General features: G+C 42.2%; 1 protein-coding gene across 2 annotated transcripts in view; it reads right to left on the bottom strand.

The window, feature by feature from the left end:
- apba1a (amyloid beta (A4) precursor protein-binding, family A, member 1a) overlaps nucleotides 1-10,547 on the bottom strand; it is a 52,891-nt gene that overhangs the window by 28,075 nt on the left and 14,269 nt on the right. For both annotated transcript variants that reach the window (XM_034595743.1, XM_034595744.1), the window contains exon 2: nucleotides 4,412-6,049. In XM_034595743.1, the coding sequence (XP_034451634.1) occupies nucleotides 4,412-5,962 (1,551 nt within the window). In that variant the 5' untranslated portion in view covers nucleotides 5,963-6,049. The remainder of the gene's footprint in view (nucleotides 1-4,411; nucleotides 6,050-10,547) is intronic.

Genomic DNA, 10,547 nt, shown 5'->3' with positions numbered 1-10,547 from the left:
TGTTTCTACGATGTATGCTTACAGTTTTCTGACATAAGCTGTAGCCTGCTCTTTCAGTGTTTGAGGTTTATTTAGCACAGAGAAAAAATTACATAGAAAAAAACGACAAATAATAATATAGAGTGCAGGGGGAGGCAGAAATCCCAGTGGGCTTATTTTTAAGCCTCTACCTAAATTTAGTTAAAATTTCACTACATTAGACAATACATTAGACTCTACTCTCTCTATGGTTGTTCCCTCATTTGACTCTAGAAAAGAAATAATTGCTGTTTGACTTATAACAAATCACCAGCATAGGAATGTTGCCACAGACACCAGATTTAAAGACTTAACCTGTGTCTCAATTCAAGGGGCCACATCCTTCTGTGGACTCTGTCTTTGCAGCAGACATTGACTACATCCTTCATCGGCCGTGTAGACCGCATCAGCCGAAACAAACCGAACCTCTTTCCAAAGATGTTTTTTCTCTATCTACCCAAAGAAGGGCCTGTACCTTGATTCAGGAACTGTCAGATCATGAGTGGCGTGATGTCTGAATAAGGACTAAACTCAGTGAGACTAATGGCATGTCATGTGCTCAACTCGCAGTTCAGAGGTTTGTTTCAGCTCCTTCTCTACCCAGTTCAAATCTAAGAAGCAATTAGGTTTCAGAAGCAAATGTTGGTTGGTAAGCAATTGTTATTAATTCTTGTACCTCAGTTTAAAAGCCTGTTCAAAGATGTTGCATTTTTATTGATAGAAAGTAACACCACAGCAGTTGTTCTCAAGACATTTTTAGGAGGTTTGTTTCCCTCTTTCTTGTGATCTCTCGATTTTTCTTTTTAACTTTATCCAAGTTCCCATAAGATCACTAATTTGTCACATGCTCTCTATTCTAATGTTTTTAATGTACATATGCATATATATACACAGAGAAAATAGAGATGTTTTGGACCAATGCTTTGAGGTCAATAAATTCTTGGAAAGGCCGCTTATTTGATTCTTTTTTAAATAACATACTTTTACAGTTTATATTTAAGATTGATAGGAGTCATAAAACAGTTGTATTACATTTTAAATTGTAATGAATAGAAAATGTAATTACAGTATGTAGCTTTCATTAATTGTTTGGATATAGAGCGGGGAAGAGAAATCTGATCATGAGTAGTCACTTGGATCACCTAAGACGTATGTTAATCAAGCATAAACAGGGCCATAGACCCCGTAATTGGTATCGGCCGATACTACTTCAAATGATCGGTGATCGGTGATCTGACCCAAAAATCCTGATCGGAACTACCTTCCTGATTACATATTAGTTTCATCATGACAAAGCCTGCAGCAATTCAATAATTGCACACTAGATGCTGGTGTTCATAACAAATTTCCTCAGCCCCTAAGAAAAAAGAGCCACTGACTAACTTTCTTGACCAAGGTCCCTGTGTGGAGTGTCCGAGAGATGTGCACACTGAGAAATGGCAAACATTTACTTCCAATATGGGTTTTTGCATATGGTTCTGGCAAAATGGCTCAATAGCACCCCCTACAAAATGTCAACCCCAGAGGCACGTTTCACTAGCATGCATGGAAAGCAGTTAGTATATGTACCACAGTCTGACTTACAAAAAAGCCTCTAGGACCCATACCCTAAACTCAACAGGAAGTCGGCCATTTTTAATGTAATGTATAATTTTTGCTCGCTTTTTTTCCATTTCCATGCATTGTACTTTTGCAAACTCTAGAGGAGGATTATTCAGATGGTTTCATATTGGGTCAGTGTAATCTAAACACTCTGGTGTAGTCTTCATGAGGTTTCGTTGAACAGCATGTCTGTGGCGTGTCAAAGTTTCGCGTTTCGCATTGAAACAGGAAGTTCTTCCAACTTAACTATATATTGTCCAATCTTCACCAAACTTCACAAGACCAGATCCAGCGAAAAAGTGGTCCCCAGTTACTTCAATTGTATTGGATTTGACTGCAACGCTGTTTACCCCTGAAACTCCAAAAGTGTTTTGTGGACTCAAACACAAACAGGAGTGGGTGTTCAACACTTTTGAACACCCACCCCTCCATCGGCATAGTGGTGAGTAAATAATGAGTGAATTTTCAACTATCCCTTTAATGCAGACGTGTCAAACTCAAGGCCTGCGGGCCACTTTCGCCTCGTGGTACAATTATATCCGGCCCGCGATAAAATATCATATGTCTATCTTAACTGGCCTGCATCATGAATGGTGAACTGAACGAATCAGCTTTCATATGATGAACGTGAGTGACGTTCACTCCAACAAGAGTGAACGTCACTCATGTTCATGTTCATTATTTAAATCATCATCGTATCAGGCCATCATGGGAAATACCAGGAGCAAAAGAAAATGTGTGTGTGTGTGCTTCCAGACAGCACACACACACACAGGCCCTGGGGCTCCGTCCCCCCGCCCCCATTTACTCGCACAGAGAGACACACGCAGTGAGATAAGAGCTTGTTCACGTGAAGCAGCCGGTCAGTGACTTTGTTGAAGAACAGTGGAAACAGTGAAAATACAGAGTTTCTCTGGTCACAGCTGCTCAGTGATCAGCGCCGCTGCTCAATGATCGGATCAGAAGCTGCTGTTGGTTTGTACCGAGCTGGAGTTTCTGTGTCCTCCTCCATTCTGACCTGCTCTCACTTTAACTAATAAACACTCATCACTAGTTATCAATCAATCAAATCAGGTTATCAGGACCTGATCAGTACATGAAGTAACTCCCACACAGGAGTCGTCTCACTGATGCACACCTTCACTCCATCTTGAGGGTTTCCACGGTACAGAACCTAACTCCAAACATGAATGAACTGGCAGCCAAGAAAAGATGCCAAACATCTGGCTCTGGCACAGTTACATATAAGAAGAATGTAACCTACCTAAATATATTTTCTTTTTGGACTTTATCCAATATTCTGTCTATATTGTTTGATAAATGTTGACCCTGTTTGGCCCTAGATGTAGTCCCAGTTTTTAATTTTGGCCCTCCTGTGACTGAGTTTGACACTGCTTTAATGCAAGACATTACAGCATGATTAGCATGACTGACAATCAGAATATATCATGTTTCATGATATATTCTATGATATATTATGATATATATATATATTATATAACATATAACACAACCTAACAATATAAAGTAAGTATGCAAAATGGCTTCAACACTCTGACCCCTAATTGGCCATTACAGGGCAATGTATTCACATATATGCCAAAAAAAGCCATAAACCCATAAACTCAAAAGATTTGGATTTGCCAATTTTATCTAAAACCTTCTGTTGAAAGAGTCAACTTCAAGGGTCAGTTTGTCAGTTTCACAACCCATGTTCATCTTCTTTGATTTTGTAAGTAAATCAATAAATCAGTTTAAAATTAGTACACAACATTCAGTCATTTCCGATTAAATCAAAATACCTCAGATCAAAGGAAAAAAAGGGTCGGGTGTAGGGTTGTCTCATCAGAGGTCAGTCACGTAAGGCTTGTCATGTCAGGTCTCTCAGTAGGGATAGTTTTGTAATGGGCCTGTCCAAGGTGCCATTCTGTGTCTTGACCTCAACTCTGCTTATGTGACCATTTTCTTCAGGAAAATGATCTGTGATGCATCCCATGGGCCAAGAGTTGCTCGCTGAGCTTTTATCGATTATCAGCACTATATCACTTTATAAAGAGGTCTGCGATGTATTCGACCTGTTTCCATCTTCCTTTTCCTTGTGTCGAAAGGTCATGGTGGGTGAATTGGCATACCTTTCAAATGAGGTAGGTGGTAAGGTGTTAGAGGTTCTGGGTCTTCAGATCATCGGATAATACTGTGATAGGACGGATTGAGGATTGCCTCCACCTCGCAGAGTGTTGTTTGGAGATTTTAAGTTTATGGTTTGCTCCTTAGTGATTGAGTAGAGATTTGGCAATATACATGGACTTCCTAAATGTAAATTTCCTGTGACAGCTAGGGGGTGCTATGACTATTATAGAATATTATTATATCGATCTATTTAGGGCAGCACCTTGCTCAGACAAGTAAAGTCTGAGGAAGATTGGACGATATACATGGCCATTATCGTCAAAATTAGTCGCCGATGCCACGGACATGCCCTTTGACGAAAAGGCACCGAAAATACAACTTTTAATTTGAAAGCCTTTACCATGACATATACCAGATGTGAAGTTGATCGGATCAAATCTGTAGAAGTAGGATTTGTGGAACGTGTGGTGGCGCAAAGAATATGACTGAATACAGACTGTGTCGTTCTTATCAACTAATGTGATTATATGATTGCCTTCAACATCATATTTGTTCTTGTACAACCAATGTAAATATATAAAGCTTACTGTGTTCAACTGAAATTGATATCCATGAAACAATTTGAAATTTCACATTTCACATTTCGCATTGACATACTTACATCACCTCCCAGTGGCTTAATATCACACTTGACAGTGGGGCTCAGGTCCTGCCTCATTACCCAAATGGGCTCCTTGGGCTCATCAGGTGTGTAGGGAGATCTCACCGTTCTGGTCTTCACCTCCTCTATGGCCTCCTTAATGTCCTTGATAGCTAGAGATATGGTGTCCTTCTTCTCTTGACTGTTCCTCATTGCTACAGGGTCCTCTGAAGGACTAACAGACAGTTGTGTGGCTGGCTTCCCTCGGTTGTTGGCTTTTTGATGTTTATCAGAGTCAGGGTGGGACTCAACTTGGGGTTTTTCTTCTTCCTGTGGTAGCTCACTTTTTTCATATATGGTGCCTTCTGCATTACAGTGAAGACTCAGAGAGCTCAGGCTTTCTTTGACCTCAGCCACGATGCTGTCAATGTCCTCCTCCTGCTCACAGCTGTCAGCGCGGGGGTATGGGGCAAACTCAGCCTCTTTCTCTGGGCTGTCTGACTCACCATCTGAGCGTTCATCATAGTGGCGCAGTCGGGAACCCACTGCCTCCTGCTGATGGTAGTCACCATCTACTGTCTGGCCCTCCAACAGTTGAAAGCCAGCCCTCCTCTGTTGAAGAGACTCTGTGTCTCCATCCCCATTTGCAGCAGATGAAACTGATGGTGGGGCTTCGCAGATTTCCTCATATACATGCTCAGAAAGCGAGTAAATTTCATATGGCTCAGAATATTCTTCATCTACTAGTCCATTATTAAAACCCTCCAACCTCAGACCAACCAAGACATCAGCCCTTGCTCTGGAGTGGCTGAGGGGTTGGGTGTAGCTGGAGTATCCAGCGTTCAGTGTTTTTTCTGAATCATCCTGTCTGTGGGGGTTTTGGATATTAAGCAAGGGTTCATGTGGCAGGGGTGGGGGTTGAGGATAGGTAGGATGTGAATGGAGATGTTGCTGTTCAGCCTCAGCACTCTCAGTGTATCCCTCTGCCTCTGGCCTTAGCTGGACTTCGTAGTTCCCTGCCTTGTCGTCTGCCTCTGGCTGTGCCTCAGTCTCCAAATACATTATGACCAGGCCATCATCCCCCTCAGCCCGGTCAGTATGGGTGTGGAAGCCACTCTCGGTGCTAGCTGAACGGGCCAGCACCGAATCGTCCCTCTCTCTTTCATCTTCTTTGGTCATCTCTGGGTGGTATTGCTCATTCTGGTGTTGTGCTCTCTCTGCCTCTCTCTGCAGCCTCTGTCTGTGCCTCTGCTGCTGAACTCTGATCCGAGCCTTGTTGTCCCCCTGTCTTCGATAACGTGTCACTGCAGGTCGAGGAATAGGTGTCTGCTGGGGCTGTGGAGACTGAGTTCCATACTCCGGCTCAATGCTTTGCTCCTCCCGTGGCCGACGCTGTTGCAGTGCCCTGGCTCTGCCACCATCACTTCCTTCAGCTGGGGTCTCACAGCGTCTGTGCCACTTTTCCTGATTGCTGTGGTTATTGGATCGGCTGTAATTATTATGGCGATGGTGAGGAGGGGCATGGGTTTCCTCCATCGCCAATGGCTCAAGTTCCATCTCCTGACGGTTCATGTCTGTCTGGCTCTGGTTAGTTCAACAGTGTCAGAGGAGTTTTAGGAGGTTTTAGGAGTCCATCATCAGCAGGCAGTAAGGGAGAGACTGAAAGTGATAGACAGGAAGGGAGGAAATGTGAGCAAATGGGAACAGGAAGGGACAAAAATAGATTAACTGTTAAGGCTCTGGTCTGACTAAAATCTGACGGTTATTTGTTAGAGCATGTGATTCTGGACATTTGGTAACATAGTGACAACTCACAGGTATTACTGTCAGAATACTGTAGCTGGCAAACTAACTTATCACATTTGCAAGCAAAGAATATGCAAGTCCTTCTCAGTCACAATAACAGTCCAGGCTCAGTTGTTAACAAGTGGCAACTCACAGTGACACATTGGTTTGTGAACTACCTTTTTGAAGCCTTGAGTTTGGCATTTTGGCCAGCACCATGTTTGCTTTTTGAAACCAGAGGTAACCAGGAGGAGCTGGGGGAAAGCCTGACTGAGTGTGATAATAATGGCGGATCCTGTATCGTGTTAGCATCTGATAATGGTGATGGACCGCAATTGAGGTGGCAACTGATGGTGGATCCTGATGGCGGCAGTGGACAATGACTGTGGACTATAGTGGCATCCAATCTTGATGGTGGATCATGATCGTGGTGGCTGCTGACCATGGACTATGATTACAACAAGACTGCTTGATATATAATATTTCTCCTCAGATACTAGACCATTACTGACAATAATCCATCAATTCATTGACCTTCCATTATGCTACAAAGTGTTTATTCTAATCAATGCTGCAAATACCCTTATCTTGCTGATGTTATCTTGCCCTCACATGTGGCTCTCTCTGAGGTTTCTACGTTCTTTTTACCCTGTTAAAACGATGATTTTTTTTAGTAGTTTTTCCTTACTCTTGTTGAGGGTTAAGAGCAGAGGATGTCACACCTTGTTAAAGCCCTATGAGACAAATTGTGATTTGTGAATATGGCCTATACAAATAAAATTTGATTAATTGATTGACTGAGTGCTCGAGGACACAGCACACCCACCCACACCTGTGACCAGCACCCAGTGGACAGTTCAAGCTGTCACACAGTATTCATGCCTCAGTGAATACCAATACCACTTCCCTACATAGGCCAATCAGACCACTTATCCATACTTCTGACACCAGCATACAACGCCTCGCTGGCTGAGGACTTTAACTGTTTCTTTGCTCGCTTTGAGGTAAAAAGCATCAGGGACTAATTCAACCCCCCATCAGCCTCAAACCGCCTAACCCTCACTCTGTAGGAGCATGTTGTGAGGTATGTGCTCAGAGCCGTGAATCCCACGGAAAGCTGCCGGCCCTGATTGCGTGACAGGAAGGGTCCTGAAAAAATCAATTGTCCCTGACCAAATCTATCATCCCACCTTGCCTGAAGTCTTCCACAATCATCCCACTGCCATTGGTGGCCTACTGTCGAACTCACTCCGGTCATCATGAAGTGCCTTGAGAGGTTGGTTCTGCAACACATCAAAACCAGCCTCACACAGACATTGGATCCACACCAGTTTGCCTACAGAGCTAACAGGTCTACTGAAGACGCCATCACCACTGCTCTTCACACTGCAGTGACTCACCTTGAACACCAGGGGAGCTATGTGAGGATGCTATTCATAAACTTCAGCTCTGCATTTAACACCGTCATTCTGGGCAGACTGGTCACAAAACTGACAGACCTTGGACTTCCACCAACCACTTGCTACTGGATTAAGGACTTTTTGACAAACCACCCTCAGACTGTGAAAATAGGCTCACACCTCTCCTCCAGCCTCATCCTTAGCACCGGCGCCCCCCGGGGCTGCATGCTATGAGTCCCCTCCTCTACTCCCTCTACACCCATGACTGCGGCCCCACCCACCCCACCAGAATCAAGTTCGGGGATAACACAACTGTTGTTCTCAGGAGGAGACGAGACAGCCTACAGAGACACGTCCAAAGGAACGCTACATGGTGCTCTGAGAACAATCTGGTCCTGAACACATCTAAAACCAAATAAATCATAATAGACTTCGGCAGAGCAACCAACATCCTGAAGGAGCCTTTCCACCCTGGACATCATCAGTTTGACCTACTGCCCTCTTGCAGACGCTTCAGATCAATAAAATCATGGAAAAACAGACTGAAAAACAGCTTTTACCCGACAGCAATAATAGAACTGAACCCTGCTTAATTTTTTAACTATATTGCACTTCATGTACAAATACAAATTTCTTTGCTAAAATGATCTGCTGCACTGTTTTCATATTTAAATTCTGCCTCATACATACACTTTTTTTTTTATTGCAGCTTTTTTTTTCTTCCTTTTTATGCTGTTTTCTTTTGTTGTTGTTTTCTATTTATACTATGCACCCTAAAGGGCCCATATTTGACACTCTTCTGGGATTTAATTTGAGATATTGGTACCTCTAAGATGATATATCAGTGGTTTAAAGTCGAAAAAACTACTGCAAGGTGTATTTCGATGTCCCCCCTTCTGCCTCTCTCTGGAGCTGCAGACAGAAGAGGCTGATTTCGCCTGCCTCCGCCTGCCTCATTAATTATTTATGAGCCCCTCCTCTGATTGGCTGACTGCACTTTGCATCACACACAACCAGGCCTATCACCTGAAGCTTGTTGGAGCATAGGGTAGAACTTGCTGATTGGCTGACTGCACTTTGAGGTGGGCCTCAACGGCCTATCAACGGTCTCATTCTGGAGCATTGAAGAACTCTCCAGTAAACAAGAATGGTGACGACCACAGCTGAACGTCACGTTGTTATGTTTAGATACAGCTGTAGAAGACCAGCCACACATTCACAGCTGGTTACAACAGGATGTTTCAAACGGTAAGTTACACCGTCATCATGTTTGTTCAAGTTTTAGCAGGACAGTCGGCCAATGTAGGAGTAAGTCCAGAGTTTCAGTCCCGAGTTACTGTACGGAATAACTTCTACATTACAGGACTGCTGCATGTAGAAATAGTTTACTTAGATTCTAATAGTGTTCGGTTTTAAAGCTCAGTTCGTGTAACAAAGCGCTTAGTTACGAAACATTGTATTTGATGATGCAAGTTGCTTTATACGGTTGAAAACATATCGCAGATTTCATTATGTGTATAATCTTGTGGTTACGTAATTAGCGTTTTCCCATTGTTGTTGTCACGTACACATGACAGTTAGTTTTCATGCCGTTATTTTACTAGTAATCTCGATTTTTCCTCTATAAGTGCAGCTGTGGTAATGGTGCCATGATGACAACAGAGAATGTGCTGCAGGGAGACACACAAGGTAGATTATCAAACCATCTTCACTGTAGTCAACGTTTTTATGTTGTGGAACCAGTTTCTTATTTTTTCTGCTCATCAGGTTCTTAGGAGAATGAAGCAGCTTCAGTCCTCCACAAACTACATGACAAAGCATCCTGGCCTGGAAACTGTGTGCTGGACTGTCTACTCTCTGCAAAAGGTACACATTTATGGGGCTGATTCTGGGCCTTTGAGGCTCAGAAATTAGTAAAGATTTCCTAGATAATAATATAACTTAATTAGCATAGAACCTTTCCTACAAAAATGCAGCTCTAAGTGTTTTACATACATAATAGATAACAAAATAAAAACATGTTTAAATGTATTTCATATAAGAGAAGATTTTATAAAACATAACAGGTTAAATGATATTTAAAAGAAAAGGACATGAAATCTATTTAAAAAATGTATAAAAACAGACAAAGAAATTGATAAAAAGATTATAAACATGCAGGAGAGCAAGATCTAGTTAAAGGCTGAAGCAAAGAGATGTCTTAAGTTTTCTGTAAAAGACATTCACTGAACTGGATTCTCCGATAAGAAATACTGTGTGAAATTGTGGCTATTGTATAGCTAAAATGATGTAAATTGAAATGCATATTTACAATAAATATCAACTGGTTATTAGATATGTTAAATTCACTTTATGAAATAAAACATTTGAGGCAATTTTGTTCAGTAGAAAATTACTTTATTACAGAAAAATCCACTTGCAACAATCACATATTGTGGTGTGTAGAAAAGACTTTGATCTAAATGAAGACAATTTTATAATAAAAAAACCTTATTGCAAAAAGTATTGTACTAAAAAAATAAATAAAGTGACATGTCTGTGAGGTCCCTAGTAAAGTGCAATACCTCCCCCCCTCCCTTCCAGCTTTGCCAGGCGTACAGGAGCTTCGTCAGCTGCTGCTGGGGCCATCTTGCGAGAAAGGTGAGGTTTGTAATTCCCTCGTGTGAAGTCTTTCCCATACGCAAGGAGTTCCCTGATGAGGATTCCCAGTTAAGTTGGCTTCAGACCGCCCCTTAACTGGCACAGCCAGCGAGGACCTCTTCTTTTGGTAGTCTCTCGTACTGAGTGGACAGCAGCTTGGGGACGTTGATCTTCTGAAACTCATTGACGTATGGTGCAGGATCTTTAAAGACTTGGTCAAACAGGACCTCCATCAGTTCTTGGATGTAACCTGGAAAACATTTGTGCAGTGATGTTTTTATTTATGTAAATGTTATTTACCTTGTAATAAAAATACACATCTGTAATCAAAA

Source organism: Hippoglossus hippoglossus, chromosome 9 (assembly GCF_009819705.1).
Source record: "Hippoglossus hippoglossus isolate fHipHip1 chromosome 9, fHipHip1.pri, whole genome shotgun sequence".
NCBI classification, from domain to species: domain Eukaryota; kingdom Metazoa; phylum Chordata; class Actinopteri; order Pleuronectiformes; family Pleuronectidae; genus Hippoglossus; species Hippoglossus hippoglossus.
Note: the sequence above shows the minus strand (reverse complement) of the source record. Positions and strands in the feature narration are given on the sequence as shown.